This window comes from Lampetra fluviatilis, chromosome 3 (genome assembly GCF_964198595.1).
Source record: "Lampetra fluviatilis chromosome 3, kcLamFluv1.1, whole genome shotgun sequence".
Classification (NCBI taxonomy): domain Eukaryota; kingdom Metazoa; phylum Chordata; class Hyperoartia; order Petromyzontiformes; family Petromyzontidae; genus Lampetra; species Lampetra fluviatilis.
Window position 1 is genome coordinate 1,772,808 of NC_136277.1, and position 27,914 is coordinate 1,800,721.

Here is a 27,914-nt window from a genome sequence, read left to right on the forward strand (position 1 = left end):
CCATTCCCCCGCCCCCCACGTGACCCCCCCCCCCCCCCCCACGTGACCCCCCCCCCCCCCTGTTGTTGTGTCGTCGTTTCTCTCACGCGAACATCTCCATCGCTGGCAGCAGCAGCAGCTGCGTTGGCAGTCAAAGCACGAATCTCGACTCGTGTATCACTGGCACTTGCGAAGAGGGACCGTCTGTTTGTAAATGTTGTGGCTTGGCTCTCCAACACAGCGGTGTAGTGCTGTACTGGTACACTATATTGTACACTATACTATACAACACTCTATACTACACTATACACTACACACGACACTATACACTACATACTAGTGCTGTACTGGTATATTACACTATACACTGCACTACATACTAGTGCTGTACTCGTACACTACACTACATACTATACACTACACTATATACTACACACTAGTGCTGTACTAGTATACTACACTACACACTACAACATTATACACTACACTATATACTACACACACACACTACAGCATTATACACTACACTATACACTACACACACACACTTGTGCTGTACTAGTATACTACACTATACACTACAACATTATACACTACACTATACACTACACTACACACTACAACATTATACACTACACTATACACTACAACATTATACACTACACTATACACTACACACTTGTGCTGTACTAGTATACTACACTACACACTACAACATTATACACTACACTATACACACACACACACACTTGTGCTGTACTAGTATACTACACTACACACTACAACATTATACACTACACTATATACTACACACACACACTACAGCATTATACACTACACTATATACACTACACTATATACTATACACTACACTATACACTACACACACACACTTGTGCTGTACTAGTATACTACACTACACACTACAACATTATACACTACACTATATACTACACACACACACTACAACATTATACACTACACTACACACTACACACTAGTGCTGTACTAGTATACTACACTACACACTACAACATTATACACTACACTATACACTACACACACACACTACAGCATTATACACTACACTATACACTACACTACACACACGTCCTCCTCACAGCATCGGTTCTCCAACCCAACACAACCATCCCCGTGAAATGTCGTTATAATGTTGATGATGATGATGAATGCACAAGTCCACACAAAGTAATCAAACTTAAGACGCATTAATCGATACTTGAACTTTACAACATACACCAGTCGCGTTTTCGTAAAAAAAAACTATCCATAAATAAAATGTGATGCTGTTGTTGAAAAGAACCGCGCTTCAACGGGTGCGGTACAAAAGTGCGCTCGTTTACAATGAGAAACATTACCGAACGCGTTGCGATCTCTCACGCGGATTGCACCGAAGCTTGCGTAAGTGCCATCAGGATCCAGACCTGCAGTGCTTTTTCCCCTTACGACGACGACCCCCTAAACCGACCCAACCCCCCCTCCTCATCGTTAGCAAGAACTGCGAGGGCTAATGCGATAAAAAATATATATGTTTAAAAAATACATAAATGCGTATTATATGAATCTTGATTTGAAGATTTTCGTTCTTTCGGTAAAGCCACGTAGGTAGAAATAAAATAGATGACGACGTTTCGATCGGAGCACAGGCGATCGTCCTCGGGTGTGACTTTACCGAAAGAAGCAACGAATGATATGAATCTCTTCAGATTCGAGGAGGTTGCCTTCACGCGTCGTTCATGGCGCATGTCCAGGCCATCTCAGCCGGGAGCCTGAGAGGTGACCCACGTTGTCTGCAAATGATCTGGTGACACTGCTGCTGCTGCTGCTGAGTGTGCAGTGGTACACAAACAACAACAACAACCTAAACATCACCGTGGCCTTTGAAGGAAGGCCGTACCTAACCGGCCCCTCCTACGTTACCGCAAGGCGTCACCCGAATGTCTGCGTCTCCAGCAAAAGGCCACGCCGTTTGCAGGAGTACAACCTGGGTGTAGAATCTGCGGAGAGGAAAACCTGACTTCACATTATGAGACCTCCTTTGCCAGTAGCAGCAAGATACAGTAATAGGTTTTTACCCTTTTATCTGTGGTAAAAACCTATTACTAAGACCTGACTTCTCACCGATGTTGCGGTGTTTGTTGTGTGTGTGTGTGAATGGCGGGGTTTTAAAAGCACGGGATATACATCTGTGAATTCATCACTGCCGAACTGTCGAGAAACTTTTCTCGCCGTCTTCATCTTTTCGATGCGAGTCGAGCGGGGAAGGTCTCGGAACCCCCTTCGGCGCGAGGATTCGGCACCAGCAGCAGCAGCAGAACTATCTTCTCACCTTCACGCTCGTACTGGGCACCATCAGGAACTCTGTCTGGTGGGGGGCACACGGAGGAGAGAGCCATCGTCACGTGATGTCGGAACACGCGACACGCCGGACATCCCCTGCTGCGGTCATCATCTCAACGAAACAACAACCCACAGACACCCCGGGTCTGTCCCCGCGGACCCGCCAGCGAGCCGATGACAATTCACGCGACAGCCTCAAAGTGCACCTAGCCTGGCGCAGGCGCAGCTGGCTACGTACGGTGCGAGAGAAGCTCCGCATGCATCGTGACGAATGGCCGACACACGACCTCCAAGATGTGTCGTAACAGCATGTGACCACCTGCTCTCGGATTCACATCGAGACCCACCGACTCGCATAGAGACCCATGGGTAGCAGCGTAACCACCTCGTTGTGGCCTGAGGCCTCTTTACCTCGGTGTGAGGTGTTTACAAAGACAAAGATCCCCCCGTACAGCCTCAATAGACTTTTGGGGCAAGTGCTTTGAACGAGCAGCCCACACAAACAAAGACGCCCGCGTACGTACGTGCAGATGAAGCTGCCGCTCAAACGGCGGTCTCGTCCGTGATCACGTGGTCGGTCTCGTTCGTGTTCACGTGGTCGGTCTCGTTCGTGTTCACGTGGTCGGTCTCGTTCGCGTTCACGTGGGCAGTCTCGTTCGTGTTCAGGTGGTCGGTCTCGTCCGTGGAAAATGGGTTCGGCAGCATCTTCTTGGCAGTCGCAGCTTCACAGAGCCGCTGTCATCGCAGAAGCGTCAATCACGTATCATTCACCACCACCGCCGCCACCACCGTTCACGATTGGCCACACGCGATCCATCAAGGACAAACACGGGCACATTTGTGCTCCTGCTGTGCTGCCAATGGGCAGATTTAGTCCCGAAAAATGCAATAATCGGGCCGAATGGTGGCATTTCGGATTGACTTTTTGTTTTTATCAAGACGTTAATGTGACGTCACGGGAAGTGCTAATCTAATTAACGTTATTCACAAATCAGCACTTAACTACAATTCGCAATAGCATTACAACTGCACCTTCGTAAATCACAAAATACACCTCAATATAATTAAGGAAAGCCTCATTTATACCAACCAACAAACGGTCGCCTCGCTACACCAATCTACCCTGGCCATCACCAACCGGCCAATCGACTCGTTAGTAAACGGGTCACGTGCGCGGCTGGCCTTGTGACGTCACGGCACCTACTCCTGGACCCACACCGATGAGAGAGACGGTGACGCTGCCGATGATGCTGGGTTGTCACCGCCACCGAAACGTCGGGACAAAATTGCCAAACGCTTTGCAAGCCCTCGAATATTTCGCCGGTTCGCCCATGTCACCAAATCAATCGGCGTATTTGCCCATGACGTGGCAAAACCTGATTGGCTGTCGTTGGATGGTGGACGGGTTATAGTTTGAAATGTTTACAATTTTCCCTGCACAGTGATCTCACCCAAAACAACAACAATGATGCCCCGGCCCCCCCCCCCCCAAGACGGTGGTGGAAAGTCCACATTCCCGTGACGGGGTCAAGCTTATCCAGAGGACAACCGCTGGTGACTTCCGTGCAAAGTGGCGCTAAGTTTATCGACCCCAGAAGGATGATGGGCTGAGTCATGCAGCACCAATCTGTGCCTACTTTGACGAAATCGATAACAACGCCACCACCATTCTCATTGAATTCCGGGTGTCCTAACCGGAATGGAAAAAAAAGTGCTAATTGTTGTAAGGGCTATGGGGGACGTTTTAAACTAACAATGAGACCTATTGGGTATTTGAAAGCATTCCATTGTAGGTTATCAAGGCATGTCGCAGGTCTGTCACTCACAATGGTGAGCGAGCGAGCGAGCGTGCCTATGTGTGCTCATTCAACAAGAATGACGACCAGAGCAAGCACCCGCGCTTGAATGCAGCATTCCATAGCGCTAGGTCACGTGGAAGCCACAAGCAGCGTCTCACCACAAAGATAAAGATCCCCCGTTTAGCCTTCGACAGGCTGCTGGGGCAAGTGCCGTCGCCCGGCCACGTTTGTCTCCCCAATGCTGATGTTTTGCACCGCCGCAAAGCAGGTACGTGCTCATTTAAGTCTGAGTCGACCTAGGGGAGGCCCAGTGAGCGGTTGGCTCAAACCTCACGTCGCCGGTAGCCGCGAGTGACGTTGGGACGCGTTTCTTCAGCCCCCTCGTACAACGGCTCTCCACTAACGGCGCGATACAAATTGTCATTTATATTATTATGACTTGTTACCATCATCCCTCCCTCTCTGCGGGGTGGATAAAATCGGTACCACTTTGCAGTGAGCGGACGTGCCAATGGATTTTAGTTTTCACATCGAACCGGTCGCGGCGACCTCCAGCGACGTGTCGCGTTTCAATCGAGAAATTCCACATTTGCTTCTGAAGCACAAGTTAATACCTCAAGTGGGCTTTACCTGGTAAGATAAAAAAAAAACACGTTCGTTTTATTTGTAGATATTTTTAAGCGATTCGTTTACCTCTCCTACAATTTGCATTCGCATCATGTTTTTGTCCTGTTTCTTGTAACATTCATCGGATTCCTCCTGCAGTATAAATAGTTGCTGATTCTGATTTTGACATCGGTACGTTTGGCCGTTTCTGGTGGTGAGGACCTCGCAGCTTTCCAATGAGCGCGGCTGGCTACGTACGGTGCGAAAGAAGTTCAACGCACGTGCATACGTAGCTATCGAGTGCTGGCTACAGACTTCTCCAAAGCTGTGGTTCTAACCTGGGGTGGTGCACGCCCCCCCCCCTCCACTGTGGGTGCGAGATGCCCTCTCTGGGAACCAATGGGCTGCAGTCAAGGTCAAGAACCACTGCTCCAAAGGAACTCATTCACAGCCACATTATACCCACACCGATCTGACCCCAAACAAAACCGAGTAACGACGATTTGTAACGACGACAACAACCAAGACAACAACGCGCCTCACCGTCCGCAGCGAGCCCGTGTGCTTGAACACGAGCGTGTAGACTGCGTAGGCCAGGACGCAGGCGGGCGCGAGGAACGCCAGCGGGAGGCCCAGGACTTCGGCCCACGCAGGGAAGCCCGCCTCGCTGTGGTGGAGCAGCCGCAACGTGACGACCGTGTCCCCGAGCACGAACTGCACGCGGTGAGAGACCGGCGAGGGAGGTAGTGGATGAGGGAACGCACGCAGGGTCGGCAGCGGTACACATCACCTCACCGTCCCATCTACTCAACTCACTCAACTCACCCACCCTCTGAACCATCCTCCCTCCCACTTACCTGCCCACTCATCCAACTAAACACTCACCCATTCACCCACCCACTCATCCACCTACCCACCCAGGCACCCACCCTCTTTTTTACCCTCTCACCCACCCACTCAATCACTCACCCACCAATCCTCCCACCCACCAATACACCTACACACTTGCTCACCCACGTATATTTGCACATTTCACTGACCATGTGGTCTGTACGTACCAGAATGAGCAGCGGGGTCACGGACAAGAGGCAGATTTTGAAAAACCACGGCACTTCCTTTTTCAGCATCTCACGCACATCTATACAGAATGAAGAGTACCCTGCACACGCGCACACACAATCCCAGTGTCACTCCACTGCTGGATAAGGGTGTGGGAGGTATGGATGTGTGCATGTGTGGGAGTCTGTGAGTGAGTTTGCAGCTGGATAAGGCAGTACAGTAACAATGTTGACTAAATCTAGATAAATCTATTCTGTTTGCTTGGGATACAGCGTTGCCCCCTCACACACGTGCGCTCTCTGGGTGCTGAGCTTTCCTCCCGCGAGGAAACACCCATACATTGGCTGATAACACGTTCATATATAGAGGATTACAGAGCTTGGGGTAAGGGTGGTGGTGAACTCAGCACTGGCTCTTCACGATCTGGCTGCCACTGCTGCCTTCCCGCTCGTCTGTGGGTCTCTACGACGGCGCTGGCGTCATCATCGTCATCATTAGCAGTAGTAGTACCGTAGATGAGCAGCAGGCCGACCCACAGCACGGCCGCCTGGAACGGCACGGACACGAGCAGCGTGTAGTAGTCCAGGAAGATGATCCACTGCAATCCGCCCTGCGGGATTCCAGACACCGCGCGTCAACATCCCCGTCGCGAACACGCAACCGGCCGGTGGGTTTCACGTCGAGCTGGGATATCGGATTATCTCAGGAATGGATTGCCCTTGGTTCAACGTAGAGCCGGGTTACTGCACGAGCTAAGGAACGGATGTCTCCGCCGATTGTCGGCTCCAATATCGGAAACCGATGGGAAATATCTCGCAATAAAGAAGTCTCGGCCTCTGCTCCCACACGCTGCGACGGGCAAGGCTCGGTGACACCACCGGCATCATCGCCGGCCACACAGCCACGCCCGGCGTGATTTTGCGGTGGTTTACCCCCTTTGGGAGGCGGAATGTCAGGCGGCGGCCATCGTTTTAAAAATGGCCACCGAGCCATCGAGCGCGACAAAAGGAGTCGATTGCAAGTTGAAGTCGATTCGACGCCCACGGGACGGGAGTTTCACGACGTTCGTTCAGTGATCCATCAACCCCCCCCCCTCCTGCGCCTGCCTCCACAGCGCTGGATCACAAGTGGCCACGTGCAGTGGCGGCGGCGGCAGCGTAGCGACCAGCACCGCCGCCCCGACAGCCGGCTCGTTGTGGGGCCCTCTTTTGTGCAAGGCCCCTTTCGCCTATGAGCGGCATTGCTAACGAACAACTATTTTTATTTGACCAGGTAAGGCCCTGCCGAGCTATGTAGACCTTCTTCAGAAGCTACCTGGCTATCGCAAATGATAGCTCCACAAAGTGGCTCAGCATCAGTCTTGATTTGACGCTTTCATGACTGCAGGAATCCAAACTCTGTGGTTCTTTCGGTAAAGCCACGTGACTTTACCGAAAGGAGGAATTACAATTCGTCGTTTCGTCATTACGGGTTTTAGGTGCCAGCTCGGGTTTGCGTGACGGCGGCCTTGCTGGGGTTTAAAAGAAATAGTTGAAGTCAAAATATATCGAGTGCAAGACGCTGTATATACAGTGCAAGACACTGCGTGTACAGTGCGAGGAACTGTATATACAGTGCAAGACACTGTGTGCAGTGCAAGACACTCTATATACAGTGCAATGCACTATATACAGTGCAAGATACTGTAAAATGAGGTACTGTTTATACCGTGCCATGTCAATAGTCTACCACCGGACCGTCGTGATTTATTTAATTTTATACCTTCGTGACTTTACCGAAAGAACCAAAGAGTACGGCTTATCATTATCGCGTGGAAATTTAGAGCAGCTGCCAAATACTCTAAACGCGTCGTGACGTTCATTCAAAATGTCGAGGGAAAAAACCGAAGGACCCCGGAGAAAAATCCACGCGACCACGGGGAGAGAGCAGGCATCGTCAGGGTCGGGGTCGATCCCACGACCTCCTGTGTACCACGCGAGGAAGTTAACATCTCCTCGCCACCGTGGCGCCCATCGACTCGGGAGCAACGGGGACACGGCACGGCGTTGCCCAGGTGCGCGATCTCCCAGCCCGAGCGGTGCCCACCCGGGTGACGAGGAGGAGGCTGAGGAGGAAGCCGGCGAGCGTCAAGAGGGCGACCACCAGCACCGTGCGGAGCCGGGCCAGGCCCTGGTACTTGTCAAAGATGGCCGTCGCCAGCGTGAGACCGAGGCAGAACTGCAGGGGGAGAAACGGCCGCGTTAGGCGCACACACGCAGATTGGCGTGCTGTACACCTAACCCTGCGTGTACACGTAGCGCCGTGTGTGAGCACGTAATGCCGTGTGTACATGTAACGTCGTGTGTACACGTAACGTGTGTACATGTAACGTCGTGTGTGCACGTAACGTGTGTGCACGTAATGGTGTGCGTACGCTTAACGCCGTGTGTGCGCAAACGAAAATAAAAGCCCAAGTGATTTCCTGATCAATTGAGGTGTTGAGGCATTGGCGCTTATTTCCTGTTTATTTATACCCGTGAGCCGGCAGTGGTAATTCCACGTTTCTATGGTGGAAATGAGTCAATCCGTTGGACCAACCACTGGGAGCGCTACCCATCTCATCTCAACAAAATGGGAAAGGGCACCCTCAGTGACAGCTGTCCCCTTGTGCCACAAGGCGACTCAACAGCTGTCCTGCACGCCGGCATTCACCTGCCATTCGGGGGGCGAAGATTTCCACCGCAGCGGCGCATTATCCCGACTGGGTAATTTGCGGTGTCATTTTTCGAACTTTGGCAAAGTTGGCCACTTGGCGCGGGTACCTCGAACGGCGTGGCCATTGCGAGCGACGTCACGGAGATCTTAAATGCGCGCCGCGAAGCGCACGGCGCACGGCGCCCGCATCTCAAACGGTCGATGCGCCCGCAGTATTAACCAGGGCAGCCTGCCAGGTTTTGAGCCGCGAACCGTCCTCTGCAGCGACGAGCGGCGGACGCAGCCGACTCTTTTGAAGAGCGATGCTGCAGCTGCATTTGTGCGTGCGAACGCAAGCCGTCCGGCGTTACGGCTGACGCTGCGGCCGGCGCGGTGGTGGGCGCTACAGCTGGTGCCGTGGTGGGCGCTACAGCTGGTGCCGCGGTGGGCGCTACAGCTGGTGCCGCGGTGGGCGACGTCCCAGGCGCAGGCCCCACCTGCGTGGAGATGCCCTGCAGGAAGAGCGCCAGGTAGAAGAGGGCGGCCCACACCTGCGACGCCGGCATGAGTGCCGTGGCCGCGGGGAAGGCGACGAAGAGGATCTCCGAACCGCTGTCGCGCGCCAGCTCCGACACCTCCAGGGACCAACGCGACGCCAGCAAGCCCAGCCCCGCCGACAGCACCACGCCCGGCGCGAGGCTGCTCACCATGTTGGCCAGCAGCACCAGGATCGAGTCCCTGCGGCACGGGGAAATCGACGGTGAATCGCAGGCGACGTCGGACGTTCCAACCCCCCCCTCCACCCCCCCCCCCCGGTTCGGCACGTCGGCAGAGCCGCGGCGGTGTGATAAACTGTTTATTTAAAAAAACTGATTTTTTTGTTTTGTTATTTTAGCAGGTAAAGGCCACGGAGCTATTTTTCTCTATTTCAGATGTGACCTGGCTATGACAGACGATAGCTCAACGAAGTGTTTTATCATCACCACGTGGACATTTTAGAGCAGCTGCCAATGTTCATTCGAAATGTGGAGGGAGAAAAATGAACAAATCCACCACGGGGAGAGACTCCAAATATACAGCAGCAGGCATCGTCAGGGTCGTGATCGAACCCACGACCTCCTGTAGACCAGGCGAGGTAGTTAACATCTCCTAGCCACCCTGATGATGAAGAGAAAGACACGCACACTACTAATATACAGCAGGCATCGTCAGGGTCGGGATCGAACCCACGACCTCCTGTATACCAGGCGAGGTAGTTAACATCTCCTAGCCACCCTAATGATGATGAGAGAGAGACACGTAAACTCCAAATATACAGCAGCAGGCATCGTCAGGGTCGGGATCGAACCCACGACCTCCTGTATACCAGCCAAGGTAGTTAACATCTCCTAGCCACGACTAAGCCAACGATCTGCCCGGCTGGGTTTGATCTTCGGCACCGTCACCGTCCGAGGCCTGCGATGTGCCACAAGCCGCCACTACGCCCAGCCCTGGCTGGCTGGGATGAGCACGCGCGTGGGGAGCGAGGAGGCAGGGCGCGCGCGGGGCAGGCCACACCTGTAGAAGTTGGTGTTGTAGGTATTGAAGGAGCCCATGGTGATGTGCACGCCCCAGGAGATGCCCACTGAGTTCAGGGCCTCTCGCCCTGCCACCGTCCACAGCTGACGCAACACGGGAGACCGCACTCCATTACAACGCCGTCGTCATCGTCAAATCCACTGCTGGATGAAGACCTCCCACGAGCCGCCGTCTCGCGACGATCCGTCGAGCTCGTCACATGGGCTGAGCTTGTCGCTCCGTCTCCCAGGTGGACGTACTCTCAGACGTGTTCCATCAGTCTCGAACGCCGTCCCTTCCGGCCATGACGTGTCCGGCCCAAGCCCACTGACTCGTCTCAACAGTCAGTGTGACGTGATCGACCTACGTGTGTTCTCCAACCCACGTGTTCGTCTTTCTGTCAGAGCGAGTGAGCGAGTTGACACAGTGGGCAGCAGTGGTGGTGCGCATCTGCGAGTCATCTCAGTCGGTCAACCTGTGACCTCGTGCCAGCGAACCTTCCGCACTTACTATGACCTCAAAGTGTACCGAGCGTGGCACAAACGCTGTGGTGATGTTATCGCCACTTAGTAGCTGTTGTTGTTGCACGCGTATGGAAAATGGTGGCGCGGTGGTTAGCGCGCTGCGCTTCGAACCTGGCGGAAAAAGTTAAATTTCCCCTCCTGACCAACGCCAGTGATGATTATCTGAACTGGTCTTGGGCCTCCCCGAGGTTGACTCGACATCAAACGAGTACCCGGTGCGTAAACATCGCGGTAGGGCGTGGTGCTGGACACCCACCACCTCATGTGCCGTGCCGGCCTTCGTAGGTGCTCGCAAACAGCACTTGCCTCGACAGTCCATTGTGTGCGCGTGTGAGCACGCGTGTATGATCACGTGTGTGATCACGTGCGTGTGATCACGTGTGTGTGACCACGTGTATGCGCGTGTGTGACCACGTGTGTGTGATCACGTGTGTGTGACCACGTGCGTGCGCGTGGGCCTCACGTCGTAGTACGCGAAGACGCTGACGTCGGGCGCGAGGAACTCCTCGATACCGAGCAGAGCGCCCTCCTGCAAGCCCATGCCCAGAATGAGCGCCAGGAAGAGGAGGTGGGGCACCATGGACGTCACGTACTTCACCTGCGGCCATCGGGGGGACGTGGGAACAGGGGCAGGGGGGGGGCAGTACCATCACTACGGTTGCGAGCTCACCTCGAACACGATTTACATTTGCAAGTTTTCGATTGCCGAGCTGTAGCAGTGAGCTGGCATCGGGTGCTGGCGAATCGACAGCAGTTCATGTACGTGCGTGAAATGTCGACTACTGCACTTTATTTATATCCATTTATTTTTAGTATTTTAGTATTGTTTGTTGATGTAACCCGCTGACCCTCCCCCCCGTCCCACGCGTCTTAGCTACTCCAATTTGTTTACTTTTATTTCCATAAAAATTTCATAACCCGACATATACAACTGCCCCCCCCCCCCCGTCCCACGAGCGTAAACACGGCGCACTCGGCGCTGCGGTGTTGGTGGCGGCGGTCAATCTGCCAGGTGGGACACACACACACGTGACGTCGTGTCGTAAGCGTGCGTGCGGAGCGACCTCTGACCTTGCCCAGGACGTGGATGCCCCCGGCGATGGCGGCGAAGGTGCAGAGCCACACGAGGAAGAGGCAGCCGGCGAGATTCGCGTTGACGCCGCCGGGCGTCGCGAAGCCGTTCGACGCGTTCCACACAGTGTCGCTGCGCGGCAGGGACGAGCGGAACAAAGACAAAGGTCCCCCGCGTAGCCTTTAACAGACTGTCGGGGCAAGTGCTGTTGGCGAGGCCGGCACGTTGCACGAGGGGGGGGGTGGGTGGGTGGCCAGCACCACGCCCGACCGCCTTTGTCTCCCCAGTGGCCATGTTCACACGCCACACGAGGTGCTCATTTAGGGCCGAGTCGACGTAGCGGAGGCCCGTGACCGGATCAGATAATCGTCACCAATGTCGGCTGTGAACGGCAATAGGAAGTCGGGTGGCCGGGTTGGTAGCGCAGCGCGCTAACCATTGTGCCACCGCTCCCCCATACAAAGACAAAGAGGCGATTTCTCTCTTGGCTCTGCCAGTGCTCAGGAAACCACTCGGGGCAATTTGTTCCCCGCGGATATGTTATCGCATTGCATGGAAATTTGTCAAAAATATATAAATATATTTTTTCGGAGAGTTTAAACTTTCACACGTACAGCGCATTGCGGTCTTTCAAGAATAATAATTATTATTTTTATGAAATTATTCAACAATAAATTATTATGGAAGGTGACAGGGCCCAGTGTTCGCCACTTGTCCCAGACAAGTGCTGCCAACCCGGCGGCCGTCCCGGTTAATACCGGCGGTCGCGTAATAACCGTGATGAAGCTCTGTGCCGTCCGCATCACTCAGAGTGGACGTTGAAGATCCCGTGACGGCGTTCGCAAAGAGGGGGGGCGCCTCGTGTGCCACAGGTGTCACGGTCCAAATTTGTGCGCCTTTTGGCGTCCTCTGGTCCAACACCATGTGAGACTGGGCTCTAAGAAAAGCTGTCTCGGGTGTGGACCAATCAACTTCAAGGACAGTGCATACATTATCAGAGTGCTGTTTTTTGTTTGCATTATGACTGCAGGTATTGTGGTCTATGCAAACATGACTCCTTGTAAAAAAGGTGTCAGTTTTGTTGCCAGATAGAAGGGTAAAAAATCAATTATCATATTTTGTACTGGCAAAGGAGGTTTCAATGGTGTAAATGCTTACCCCGAGCTCTCATACTCTGATGGTGCATTGTCTTTGAGTTGTGCGCCTTTTGGCGTCATCTGGTCCAACCCATGTGAGACTAGGCTCTAAGGAAAGCTGTCTCGGGTGTGGACCAATCAACTTCAAGGACAGTGCATATCATTATCAGAGTTATGTTTTTTTTGTTTGCATTACGACTGCAGGTATTGTGGTCAATGCAAACATGACTCCTTGTAAAAAAGGTGTCAGTTTTGTTGCCAGATAAAAGGGTAAAAAACCAATGATCAAATACGTTCCAGTCACAATGACAGGTAGCTGGGGTCACGAGGAGGGTGCGGGGGAAGGCGGTGGGCGGTCACCTCCAGTAGCGGTGGCTGAGCGACTGCCCCGTCAGCAGCTGCACGGCGGGGTCTGCTGCGAGGGAGCCGCCCTCGGCGCTGGAGTTGCCGGGGGGGCAGCGGCCCCCCGCCCGGCACGGGGCCCACGGCTGCGTCCCCTCGAACGACGCGAACAGAAAGTGCGCGCAGGTGGCGAGCAGCGCGCTGTGGTAGAGGCTGAGCAGGGAGGTGATCGCCAGCGACGCCAGCCCCACGCCTGCGAGCGGAGGGGCGCCAACTCGGCCACGTTATTGTTGTTGTTGTTTTGTTGTTGTAGTTTTGTTGTTGTAGTTGTTGTTTTGTTGTTGTTTGTTGTTGTTTTGTTGTTGTTTTGTTGTTTTGTTTGTTGTTGTTTTGTTGTTGTTGCGTGTGTGTGGGAGCTATGAGCTATGAACCCGGCGACCCGAGTTCGATTCCCGCTCACGGCCAACACCGGTGACGGTTATCTGAACCGGTCCTGGGCCTCCCCTGGGTCGACTCAGCCTCAATGAGTACCGAGTGCAGTGTGTAAATATATCGCCACTAGGGGAGACAAAGGCGGCCGGGCGTGGTGCTGGCCACCCACCCCCTCGTGTGCCGTGTCAGCCTTCATAAGTGCTCACTAACAGCACTTGCCCCAATAGTCTGTTAAGGCTACACGGGGGATTTTTGTCTTTTTGTTGTACGTCTGTTGAACTTCTTTCGCACGGTACAGAGCGAGGCGTGCTAATTGAAGGTGACGGGAGGGGGGGGGAGTGAATGAGTGGTTGACTAGGTGAGTGATTGGGTGAGAGCGAGTCGGTGGGTGTGTAAGTCAGTGAGGGGGTGAGTGGGTGAAGTGAGTAACCAGTTGAGTGAGTGACTAGGTGAGTAAGCGATCGGGTTGGTAAGTGCATGGCTGAGCGGATGAGCGAGTGAATAGGTGAGTGAGTGAGTGCGTCGTGGAGCTAAGGGGGGTGTGCGGGCGAGTGTGCGGGCGAGTGTGCGGGCGAGTGTGCGGGCGAGTGTGCGGGCGAGTGTGCGGGCGAGTGTGCGGGCGAGTGTGCGGGCGAGTGTGCGGGCGAGTGTGCGGGCGAGTGTGCGGGCGAGTGTGCGGGCGAGTGTGCGGGCGAGTGTGCGGGCGAGTGTGCGGGCGAGTGTGCGGGCGAGTGTGCGGGCGAGTGTGCGGGCGAGTGTGCGGGCGAGTGTGCGGGCGAGTGTGCGGGCGAGTGTGCGGGCGAGTGTGCGGGCGAGTGTGCGGGCGAGTGTGCGGGCGAGTGTGCGGGCGAGTGTGCGGGCGAGTGTGCGGGCGAGTGTGCGGGCGAGTGTGCGGGCGAGTGTGCGGGCGAGTGTGCGGGCGAGTGTGCGGGCGAGTGTGCGGGCGCCACCTCGCAGGATGGGGGTTCGGCTCCAGGAGGAGAGGCACCCTCCGGACGTGGCCTGGCCCAGCGAGACCTCCAGGAAGACGAGTGGCAGCGCCAGCAGCACGAACATGAGCGCGTACGCCAGCAGGAAGCAGACTGCACCAGCGGGGGGGGGGGGGGGGGGCGTCAGGTGACCGCCACCAGCACTCCATCGCCGCCGTCGCCAACCGCGGCAACCACGACGAGGGTGATGGCGATGATGATGATGGCGATGATGATGGCGATGTGATGGAGAGAGCCACCTTCCGATACGCCACGGCGTCTCAGAGAGCTTCACATCGCCACATCTCGTCATCTCAACACTTTTGAAAGGGAAACTCGAGTGGCAACTGTCCCTGCGCGTCTCTGCATGAGTCTATGGCCTCTGTGTGAGTCTGTGGGTCTCTGTGTGAGTATGTGTATTTATGTGAGTCTATGGGTCTCTGTGTGTGTAGGTTTCTGTGCGAGTCTATGGTTCTCTGAGTCTATGGGTTTCTGTGTGAGTCTTGTCTCTGTGCGAGTCTGTGGGTCAGTTTAACACGTAGGCTTTCGCGACCAATATTATTCATAATCACCGTTTTTGGGTTTAGATCGCGTTATTTATAAATGTGTCGTAACCCTCCACCACCCGACACGGCCAATCAGTAAAAAAGTGCCACGTTGACAAAAGACAAATAGTTCACTGCTTTAGCCCACCGGTGTGTTGAAGCGTGAAACCACAACATTTACAATTTGAGTAGTACGACGTTTCGCTGGTAATCGTATCCAGCATCATCGGGCAATTCGCCAGAATGGTGAGGCTCTGCTGTGACTCCCGTTCTTATATAGAGCAGCAGCAGGTGACGTCATCATTAACTCATTAATTCGTCAGGTGCAAAGATTTGAGGGGGGGGTGTTGTAATTATATACTAGATTAGTAATCAGGCTATTGTTACGATGCGAGTTGTAGATTAGTAATCATTTGGCATGTGTTTTATTGTGATTACGCTACATTAGTAATCAGTTAGTGTTTGTTATTACAATTCCTTATAAGGGAAACAAACACTAACTGATTACTAATGTAGCATAATCACAATAAAACACATGCCAAATGATTACTATTCTAGTATATAATTACAATAACCCCCCCTCAAAGCACCAATGGACGGTTAAAGATTCTAGACATGAATGTATTACTGCTGCTGTGGCAACTGCAAAAGTAATTGTCAACTCTCTGCAAGACGGCATAGGAATGCGGAAGATGAGCGGAGGTGCTGGAATAGTTGAAGTCGTGGCGATGAGTGGTGGCGTGAACTGCATTGTCAACGGTGGACTATAACCCTCACCTATATCATTACCAAGCACTTACTCATCGCTTCCAATACAGTCCCAGATTACTCATTCAGAAGTTCTTGCATTTTCTACAAACATCAGTTCATTAAACACTCGCCACATTCGTCATTAACACCGCATTTACAACTGAACGCAATCGTACACATAGGGGCTAACGTCACGGGCAACGGGCCTTCTTTAGCGTAAGGCAAGAGCGAATGGAGAGATGGACCGACTTCAAAGCCGAACAGAGAATTCACGTTGCGCTTTTCGTTCGCACGGCACGTATCCAGCCGTGCCGAGCGGAGGTGCGGGTTACCCGACTCTCCGGCGCGCAGACAACGCCTGGGACAACGGCATCACCTGGCAACCCCCCGTGTACCCTATCGAGACCCTGATCTCACAGACGGACCTCCCTTGCTGTAAGCGTCTGGCAGGTCACCAGCATTATTTTTGTTTTCAAGCAAAGCCAGCTGATGTGTCATGCTTGGCCTGCCTCTGCTGATGAGTCAGGCTTGAATGTCGAAACCGATTTAGAAGTTGTTTCTTCTTTTTAGAAATGACGCACTCCCAGAAGGCCGTGTGGCCGATGGGATGTATAAACAAATATATATATATATTTTTTCATGTGGAGAGACGGTCATGGCAGGGAGGCTTATTGTCTGCTTATTATTTGGTTCTTTCGGTTAAGTCACGTCTAAAGATAAAATAATAAATTAAATTAAATAACGTGACTTAACCGAAAGAACCAAATAATAATTCCTGCAGTCACGAAAGTTCTAAAATTATTATTGTCTGCTTGTTTATCACGCTAACTCATGCCGCTGTATAACAACACGGAAGAGGCTCGCGACAGCTCCACGAGATTTCCAAACGACGACGACGGAGCGACGCCTCCGACATTGTCGCGATGGGGTGTACAATGTGACAAGAATTTTGTTGTTTAAATAAAATATCCGCTGGGTGCGTCCGCACCTCCGCCGTTGCGCAGCGTGAGGATGGGTAGCGAGGTGGCGTTGTGCATCCCCACTCCGTACACGGAGCTCACGAGGAGGAACTCGAGCCGGTTGGCCCAGCGGCGCCGCCCTCCCTCCTGCCCTGCCGTGCCAGCAGCGAGCAAAGACAAAAACACAACGCGCACACGTGCGCGTGGGGGACAGACACGCGACAATTATTGTTTTACGGTGCGGGCCGAGCGGGTGAACGCAGTTGTCCGAGTGGGTTCGGCGCGGGCGGACGGAACCGCGCCCAGGGCAACCTTCGCACTCCCGCGGGCAAAACGAAGACGAATAAAAGCGCGGCGCTATTTCATCGCGCGAAGTTAACGACGAGGCGGACCTCAAGCCACGGTAGAAATGTTGAGGGCGGCCGTGCGCCTCGCAGCGGACAAACAACGAGAGGGGAGGTCAAGGTCCACTCAGCGTCGCTGGCGTCGTTTGCGCCGCCCGTGACCGTGGACGATGTCAGCGGCTCCTTCTGAGTGGCTCCCCGCCTGCAGCCAGATTCGGCCTGTTGCTGATGATGGGTGAAGTGAAGTTGATTTTGTTTAACTAGCTCAGAACTCAAAGAGATGAAGATGAGTCGTACGTATGGATGTACGTTTGCTGAACTTCTTTCGCGCGATACGTAGCCAACCGCGCAAATCGGAAGTGCGGGGGGAAGGATGTACATGTTTTTGTTGCAAGAAGGACTTCTGGCTGAATGAGTGGGTGAATGAATAGGTGAGTGAGATCACGGGTGGGCGAGTGAGCGGGTGAATGATGGTTGCGTGAGCTGATGCGTGGTTGAGTGCGTGAGTGAGTTTAAGTTCAAGTAGATTTTGTGTCACCCGGGTGAGACCTCGAGAGAGACCAGCGATGGAAGATGTTCAGAGTGAGCTGGGTCATCAATACGACAAAATCAAAACCGATCAAAGTAAAGCGACAAACCGAGAAGAGAATCCGGTGAAAAAAGCAACTACGTCATGATGTGCACAATCAACACAAATGTTTTTTCAAATTGGTAAAATTCCGTGTCGTCAGCTCGAGTAGAATTAATTCAGACTGGGGTCAAAGTTCGCACCCTGCACGCAACTGATTATTAGAAATGCAACGTGTGTGGTAGAAACACAAAGATCCCCCGTGTAGCCTTAACAGAATGTTGGGGCAAGTGCTGTTAGCGAGTACCTATGAAGGCCGGCACGGCACACGGAGGGGATGGGTGGCCAGCACCACGACCTGCCGCCTTTGTCTCCCCAGTGGCGATGTTTACACATCGCACCAGGTACTCATCTGAGGCTGAGTCGACCTAGGCGAGTCCCAGGGTTAGTTCAAATCATCGCTACTGGTGTTGGCCCGTGAACGGGAATCGAACTCAGATCGCTGGGTTTGTAGCGCAGCAAACGAATCGCAACACGACCGCTCCCCACTTTCCCAACCACACACACAAAGGAACATGCACACACAATCACACACAATCTAAGTGACATTCCTGAATTGGTGTGGGCATGGGACCAGTGTTGCTATTGATATTTTTCTTTCTGCATTACGCCTTATCTAACACATTTCACCATTCATCTCTCTGACCTCGACTCCAACACCGATGACTACCTGCTCTTTCATTTCAGAGGGTGATTCACTGGGCCAAGTTCATCTTTAATGTACAAAAAAGACAAAAGTCCCCCATGCAGCCTTAACAGACTGTTAGCGAGCACCTATGAAGGCCGGCACGGCACACGAGGGGGTGGATGGCCAACCCCACTCCCGGCCGCCTTTGTCTCCCCAGTGGAAATGTTTACACACCGCACCAGGTACTCATATGAGGCTGAGTCGACCTGGAGGAGGACCAGGCCCGGTTCAGATAATCGTCACCGGTGTTGGTCGGGCGTGAACTGGAATCGAACCTGGCTCGCCGGGTTCATAGCGTAGCACTACGCTAACCCCTAAGCCGCTGCTTCCCAGTGCAAAGATAAAGGTACACAAACACACACAACGCAGCCCTCACCTCTCCAACGTGTTAAGTCAGGACCAAAATCCTCGAAATCTTAGATGCCCCATGGCAGTGCATTGTAACGAGCATTCTCTGTTAATTCCCCAAATACCTAAAATTCCATCCCCTCAAGTAGACACACAGAGACCCATAGTCTCACACAGAGACCCATAGACTCACACAGAGACCCATAGACTTACACAGAGACCCATAGACTTACACAGAGACCCACAGACCCACACAGAAACCCACAGACTCGCACAGAGACCCATAGACTCACACAGAGACCCATAGACTCACACAGAGACTCACAGTATCACACAAAGATCCAAAGACTTACGCAGAAACCCATAGACTCACACATACACCCACAGACTCGCACAGAGACACAGACTCACACAGAAACCCATAGACTCACAGAGAACCATAGACTCACACAGAAACCCCCACACACAGAGACCCATAGACTCACACAGAGACCCATAGACTCACACAGACTCACAGTCTCACACAGAGATCCAAAGACTTACGCAGAAACCCATAGACTCACACATACATCCACAGACTCGCACAGAGACACAGACTCACACAGAAACCCATAGACTCACAGAGAACCATAGACTCACACAGAAACCCACACACACAGAGACCCATAGACTCACATAAAGACACAGACTCACACAGAGGCCATAGACTCACGGAGAGACCCATAGACTTACAGAGAGAAACACAGACTCACACATACACCCACAGACTTGCACAAAGACACAGACTCACACAGAGACCCATAGACACACATAGACTCACACAGAGGCCATAGACTCATGCAGAGACCCGCAGGGACAGTTGCCACTAGAGTTGCCCTTTCAAAAGTGTTGAGATGACGAGATGTAGCGATGTGAAGCGCTCTGAGATGCCCTGGCGTATCGGAAGGCGGCTCTCTCAATCGCATCGCCATCATCATCATCATCATCGACTGAGCATACTTCTCTGTGAATGTCCCAAAAGGACGTGGGGTTCAATCGCTCAATCCACAAAAGCCCTGGGTTCTGCTTCCATCTCAATCACAATCTGATGGCGAGCTTTTCGATTCTTCACAGTAACTTCACCTGCACTTGCACGTGACCTGTGGCTGCGGTCAACCTGGAGGCAGATCTGCCTTAGCTGATCGTTAATATTTCGTTTAGATATCATTCATTCATTTATGCACGTGCAACACTTTAGATTTCTCAAGTTACGACAAAATTGTTTCCGCTCCGATTTCGACTTGCTTCGGTGCTGTCACGTTATCTATTTATTCAGCCCTTCGTCACGTCGGTGAGCGCTGGTCGCTGTCCCCGGACGAGGCTCCTAACCTGCTCCCACGAGGTGGCACCCTGGGTCACACAGAATCCACTCGAAACCCTGAACGTCGGAACATCATTCAGAGAGGCTCCGGCCGGCCGGCGAGACTGCCTTCAACTCACTCACTCACAGCCACAACTTGCTTGTAAAGTTTAAACCAACATTCGATGTGCATACTTTTCTCTCTTTCACTGTATAGCATTTGTTATTCGTACGTTTGAGTGCTCGTGTGGTGCTGATGATGGCTCTCTGAGTGGCAGATTCGTGCCGGAAAGGCGCTACGTGCAGAAGCGAAATAAAAACTGGCTTGACTTGATTTCTGAAGGCTACGTCATGTACCGCATCTTTGTTTGACATCAGGGTTTCAGATCTCAGGCCCAAAACGACAACCGACCAATGACAAGCAGCACTATTGAAGGTAGAATAGATAACAGTTGGAGATAATAGATAATAGTTAACGTATGTCATGAATTGAGTAAGGTTACAGGAACTGGGGGAAACGTGACGATGGGAGGGAAGAAGCAGAAAGATAAGTGGTGTGATCCCCAGTGTGGTGAGAGGGTGAGTGAGTGGGTGAGTGAGTGGGTCGGTGAGTGAGTGGGTGAGTGGGAGGGTGAGTGGGTGAGTGGATGAGTGAGTGGGTGAGTGGGTTAGTTAGTGAGTGAATGAGTGGGTGAGTAGGTGGGTGGATGAGTGGGTCGGTGAGTGAGTGGGTGAGTGGGAGGGTGAGTGGGTGATTAAGTGGGTGAGTGGGTGGATGAGTGGGTGAGTGAGTGGGTGAGTGGGTCGGTGAGTGAGTGGGTGAGTGAGTAGGTGATTGAGTGGGTGAGTGGGTGGATGAGTGGGTGAGTGAGTGGGTGAGTGGGCCGGTGAGTTAGTGAGTGGGTGGGTGAGTGGGTCGGTGAGTTAGTGAGTGGGAGGGTTATTGGGCGATTGAGTGGGTGAGTGGGTAATTGAGTGGGTGAGTGGGTGGATGAGTGGGTGAGTGAGTGGGTGGGTGAGTTAGTGAGCGGGTGAGTGGGTGGGTGAGTGAGTGGATGAGTGGGTGGGTGCATGTACGTATGTTGAACTTAATTCGCACCGTACGTAGCCAACCGCGCTAATCGGAGGTGCGAATGGCGGTGGTTGAACTTGGTGTGGTGGTGGATGAGACGACAAATTCAAGAGTACCGAGTCTGGTGGATGAATCAATGGGAGAAGTTCACGGAGCGGAGACAGAAGGTACGAATGAGCTATGCCACGTAATGGAGGTTTGTTTTTATTTTTGGGATTAGATCGCGTAAATATAAATGTGTCATTAACCCTCCACCACCCGACACAGCTAGGCTGGTTGTAAATGTTGTGGGTTTACTCTCCAACACGCCGGTGTTGCTGAAGTAGTCAGTCATCATCACAAACCCTCAGTGATTGGCTGTGCCGGGTGGTGGTGGGGTCAACGACACATTCATCTTCACGCGATCAAACTCAAAAACAACCCAACCTTTTATTTAGATTTAAAGCTTTTGTGACTGCAGGGATTCATATTCTTGGTTTTTTCGGTAAAGTCACGTGGAAGGGAAATAACACAATAATACAAAATAAAACATTATAAAATACAATTCTCACGACGTTTCGGCCACAACGCAAGCAGCCGTCATCAGGTGAAGAAACAGAGCTGTCGGAAAGACAGGTCGTGAAAGCCTAACGCGTTAAACGAAGCTACGCCACAGCAGGGAGCACCGACTCGTCAATGTTTAACTTTCTGAACGGATTATTGGTCACTGCAACCTCTACAAAACTCCACGGTTTTATATTTTAGCGGCACTACAAAACAGTGGAACGCGCCTCTCTAGTAACCGGCCCAGTGGCTCAGCGTTAGAGTTCAAATCCTGGTTGGGTGGAGGGCGCGGGGAGGGGGAGTTCACTCAGCCCATCATCATTCCCTTGCCCAGGGTTGATAAAAGTCATACCACTTTTAACACTCTCATACTTACTCACACACTCACTCACACTTACATACTCACACAAACACTCACTCACACACTCACTCTCTCACACACCCACACACTATCTCACACGCACACAATCACTCTCTCACACACACTCTTTCACACACTCACTCACACTCTCTCACACACTTACATACTCACACACTCACTCTCTCACACACACATACACACACAATCACCGTCTCACAAACTCACTCACACACTTACTCACTCACACACAAAGATCCCCCGTATAGCCGTAACAGACTGTAGGGGCAAGTGCTGTTAGCGAGCACCTATGAAGGCCGGAACGGTACACGAGGGGGTGGGTGGCCAGCACCACGCCCGACCGCCTTTGTCTCCCCAATGGCGATGTTTACACACTGCCCAGGTATTCATTTCAGGCTGAGTCGACCTAGGAGAGGTCCAGGACCGGTTCAGATAATCGTCACTGGGTGTTGGCCGTGGGCGGGAATCGAACTCGGGTCGCCGGGTTCATAGCGCACACACACTCACACAGTCACACATACTATCACACGTAATCTCACACACACACTAAAAACATCTCACCAAGCATTGTACAGAACAAGTTACGTAACTTTTCCACCTCCACACCGCGGCAGCGTCCCTAACACGATGCCCAGCCGTGTCTGTCACACAAACACACTCACAGAGACAAAGATCCCCCGTATAGCCTTAACATACTGTTGGGGCAAGTGCTGTCAGCGAGTAGCACCTATGAAAGCTGCAGCGACACACTAGAGGGTGGGCACTCACTTGCACACAGACAAACTCCCTCACACACTCTCAAACTCACTCACACACTATCACACACTCACACAATCACTCACACACTCACACAATCACTCACACACTCACACAATCACACACCCTCACTCACTCACACAATCACTCACACACTCACTCACACGCAGACAAACTCCCTCACACTCTCACACTCACTCACACACTCTCACACACTCACACACACACTCACTCACACACACACCCTCACACACAAACTCCCTCACACACAAACTCCCTCACACACAAACTCCCTCACACACAAACTCCCTCCACACAAACTTCCTCACACACGCACTTACACACTCACACCCTCACTCATTCACTCACTCACTCACTCTCACACAGACAAACTCACTCACTCGCACACTCACTCATTCACACACTCACTCATTCACACACTCACACACTCACAAATCACTCACTCACACACTCACTCATACACACACTCACTCATTCACACAATCACACACTCATTCACTCACTCACTCACACACTCTCACACCCACTCACTCACTCACACACCCACTCACACTCGCTCACTCATACACAGACAAACTCACTCACACACCCTCACTCATTCACACACACACTCACAAACTCACTAATTCACACACTCACACACTCACACTGACTCTCACACACTCACACACCCACTCACTCACACACTCACTCACTCACCCCTTCACTCATACACAGACAAACTCACTCACACACTCACTCGTTCACACACACACACTCGCAAACTCACACACTCACAAACTCACTCACTCACACCCTCACTCACTCGCACACGCACTTACATACTCACACACTCACTCATTCACACACACACTCACACACTAACTCACTCACACACTCACTCTCACACACTCACTCACTCACCCACTCACACACTCACTCACACTCACACAGACAAACTCACTCACACACCCTCACTCACACCCTCACTCACTCGCACACGCACTTACATACTCACACACTCACTCATTCACACACACACTCACACACTAACTCACTCACACACTCACTCTCACACACTCACACCCACTCATTCACTCACTCACCCACTCATTCACACACACTCACACACTCACTCACTCACCCACTCACAAACGCACTCACTCACTCGCACACTTACTCATACACAGACAAACTCACTCACACACCCTCACTCATTCACAAACTCACTCACAAACTCACTCCCTCACATACTCACTCACACACTCACTCACACACTCACTCTCACTCACACACCCTCACTCATTCACAAACTCACTCACTCTCACACTCACACACCGATGTACTGCAACACCTCACCTGCCATCGGGAGATGCAATCTGCCCTCTTCCTTTTGTGCTTTCAAATCCAATCTCTTTCCTTCAGGTATGTGCAGCGGGTCACTTCCAAAAACACCAGCACCAGCAGCAGCAGCAGTAGAACTCACCTATCCTGACAGGACACGTGACACATTCCACTGTTAATTGGCAGCAGCAACAACAGCAGCGGTCTTCTCGTAGCTGCCCCTAATGATTGCTGCTGCTGCTGCTGCTACTGCCGAGTGTTTGGGTGGGTGGCTGAGTGAGTGAGTTCACTCGTCGGAGACTTCCGTGTGTAGGTGGATCGCCCCACAAACCCCTCAAACCCCCATCACCACCACTAACACCACCACCCCCACCACCACCCCCACCACCACCCCCACCACCACCACGACCCACCTTCACCTGTGACGCACCCAGTCGGAAGTCAGCACCTGGGGAGTGCGTGTGCACGGCTCTGAGTCAGCGTTCTAAATAGACAACATCGGGGTACTCATCATCATCATCACAGTCATCATCAGCAGCAGCAGCAGCATCGTTACCGTGTCTGTAATGGCGAGCACACTCACGCCCGTTCCGTTCGACCTCCCGGCGTGTCAGCTGAACAAAAAATGTCCCGAGGCTTTGTGAAGCGTCTCCATACCCCGATGTTCGCGCGTGGTGTGACGAGGTGTGGCGTACTCCACGCCGCTTCTAAGGCGTGGAAGAGTAGGCCAAAAGCAGCTTTATCCTATTTTAAACATAAAGAATGTGTACCCCCATCAACATCACCACCACTGTCAGCCATGATCCATCCACTGCTGGATGAAGGGTCTCCCAAGGCCCTGCGATGGAGCAATGAGCACCTGGGCAGAACGAGGAGCACTTTGAACTGGAGGAATCAGATGACCGATAACAAACAAACATCTCCTTAGTTTCATCACGAGGCCTCCTTTGCCAGTAGCAAAATATAATCATAGGGGTTTTGACCCTTTTTTATGGCAACACAACTGACACTTTTTTTGTTTCAAGGGATCATGTTCGCATTAACCACAATTCCTGCGGTCAGAATGCAAACAAAACACAACTCTGATAATGTATGCATTGTCCTTGAATTGATTGGCTTTTTTGTTTGCATTCTGACCTTAGGTATTGTGGCTAATGATCATTATATTTATCATGTCCTTAGTTCTCACACATGTCCAGCAGGACGTGGGTGCTGATTTCATGGCTTCGTCTCCATCGCGGATGAGACCCGACAGCCTTGCAACTCAAATCGTCTTCAAATCCCGTGGCACTCGATTCTGTTGGGGCATTGAGAAGACTTTGGTGGTCACACGAGAGAAAGAGAGAGATGGACCAAGCGACACGCAATTCCATGTTTCTTAAATGCAATTCAGCACATTATTAATTATAGTTAACTGGTCAACACCCTTTATCTGGCATAAGGTATTCCAACGGGTTTAAAGTAATTTTGGGGTGCTGATTCCAAATCTGGCATCAGTTTTTGTCTATCACGTCAGGTTTTTGAAATATCAAATATTGCATTTTCAATAAAAACTGCAGAAAAATAATAAATAAATGTGGATATCTTCATAAAATGATATTATAAACACACTATCCTAAAATACAGCACCATATTTTAACACTAAAGCAGTCACTGACTCGCAACAACTTGCAATCATAAGTGACAGAGTTAATTTCGGGTAAAATCAATGAAAATGGAGTATGCCGATAGCATAAAAATGAGATGTGATAGAGCAAATCTGAGATCAAATTTGGAATCAGCACCCTGAACTTAATCTAAAACAACTACAAAAGTCCAGGCCAGAATTTTTTTTGTTGGCCAGTGTTATTAGTATCATGAAGCGTATCGGTATGCCAGATATTTTTTGTTTAAACTCTCCATCAGGAAACATTTAAAATAAAATTATCATCAGGTCCAATCTCCAAATCGTATTACCCACCGTCTCGATTGTGTACCATGAAGAAGGGTCATCGCCCGAAACGTCGCCGCCCGATCGGCCAGTCTGTGGCCACTAGAGGCCACTAATCTCTCAGTGTCTCTGGCTTTCAAAGTGAACTTTGCGCGAATAATATCCAGGGAGTCTAAAATCTAAATGTCGTAGAACTTATACTTGGTTAATTCGGTAAAGTCACGTGGAAGGGAAATAATAAAATTATTTTAAAAACATTTATCACGTTTCATCAGCTGCGAAAACCACAGCAAGAAAAATCGAAACGTCGTGAGAATTTTATTGTTTTATTTTTATCATTTTAATATTTCCCTTCTACGTGACTTTACCGAAGGAACCAAGAATATGAATCTCTGCAGTCACGAAAGCTTTAAATCGAAATTTTGTAGAACTTTTTTCGCACCGTACGTAGCCCAACCGCGCTAACGGGAGGTGCGTTGGAAAGACAACAAACTTTAACACAATAAAAGCGGTACAGTACGTTCATTTACTTTTAATTCTCTTCGCCACATCGACTCGAACGAGTATTGTTGTGTAGTGTATTCATTATCGATCCTGGCAGATCATCATCAGCATCATCATCGGTCCAGGCTAAAGTCTTTAACTTGCTGCTGATGCTGCTGAAACATTGAATGTCAAAGCCGATTATATTATTTAACGCTGCTTAGAATTGATTAGCAATGCTGCTGCAATAACCCGATACGCTGCGGCGATGAAGAGCCGTGAGGCTGACGGATGAGATAAAAACGAAGCTTCGCGTTGCGTTACGCGTGAGGTGATTTAATTGATCCGTAATTAAACTTCTTTTTACGATAAATCGAAGATAAATCGAAGAACGGCACAAACGTTGTTAGTGCCGGTGGCCCTTGGGGTTTAATCGCGAAGTTTGGTTTAGTTTGTTGTTGAGTTTACCTCAGGTTTATAACTAAAAAATTTGGCGGTAAAACTCCAGCGTCTGCATCTGATGGCGAAGCGACGTTCACGAAGCATTTCCTCCACCCCCGAGTATCAGACGCCCACTAAGACGAACCCAAACAACTCCGTAGCCGCTGTCATTAAAGTTGTACAAACACGATCACGTCACAACTCACGAGTAGCACGGTCGGCTACGTACGGTGCGAAAGAAGTTCAACGTGCATTGTACACTACACTACTGTACACTACACTACTACACTACACTACTACACTACTATACACTACACTATACACTACACTATACACTACACTACTATACACTATACTATACACTACATTACTATACACTACACTATACACTACACTACTATACACTACACTATACACTACATTACTATACACTACACTATACACTACACTACTACACACTACACTACTGTACACTACACTACTACACACTACACTGCTATACACTACACTACTATACACTACACTGCTATACACTAGACTACACTACTGTACACTACACTACTATACACTACATACTACACTACTATACACTACTGTACACTACACTACTATACACCACATACTACACTACTATACACTACACTGCTATACACTACACTACCATACACTACACACTACACTTCTACAGTATACACTACACCTCCGAATAGCTACGTACGGTGCGAAAAAAGTTCAATACACACACGTACGCGCACGTGTCGGATTATACGACGCACCCCTCAACGCTTTTTTTGTTATTCTTGCTTCGAAGTATACACGGACAAAAAGTGCATCTATGAAAGGGTTGTTACCCGAAA

At 51.2% G+C, this 27,914-nt stretch overlaps 1 protein-coding gene across 1 annotated transcript; it reads right to left on the reverse strand.

Moving 5' to 3' along the window:
• Positions 1–1,537: 1,537 nt before the first annotated feature.
• LOC144951252 (sodium- and chloride-dependent glycine transporter 1-like) lies at positions 1,538–25,118 on the reverse strand. The gene is made up of 15 exons (XM_078881405.1): positions 24,617–25,118; positions 24,219–24,350; positions 16,792–16,914; positions 14,491–14,622; positions 13,127–13,361; positions 11,630–11,762; positions 11,022–11,156; positions 10,035–10,138; positions 8,975–9,215; positions 7,890–8,021; positions 6,315–6,414; positions 5,804–5,904; positions 5,289–5,459; positions 2,865–3,075; positions 1,538–2,365 (listed from the first exon to the last, which is right to left on the reverse strand). The coding sequence occupies exons 2-14, from the start codon at positions 24,223–24,225 to the stop codon at positions 2,884–2,886; spliced, it is 1,806 nt and encodes a 601-aa protein (XP_078737531.1). The 5' UTR covers positions 24,226–24,350; positions 24,617–25,118; the 3' UTR covers positions 1,538–2,365; positions 2,865–2,883.
• Between the last annotated feature and the right edge of the window lie 2,796 nt (positions 25,119–27,914).

Coding starts and splice junctions, on each gene's coding strand:
- LOC144951252 (XM_078881405.1), bottom strand. Junction 8,022..8,974: donor TGCAGGGCATCTCCACGCAG/GTGGGGCCTGCG, acceptor CTCCCCCTGCAG/TTCTGCCTCGGTCTCACGCT. Junction 3,076..5,288: donor ACACGGGCTCGCTGCGGACG/GTGAGGCGCGTT, acceptor CTGCGATGACAG/CGGCTCTGTGAAGCTGCGAC.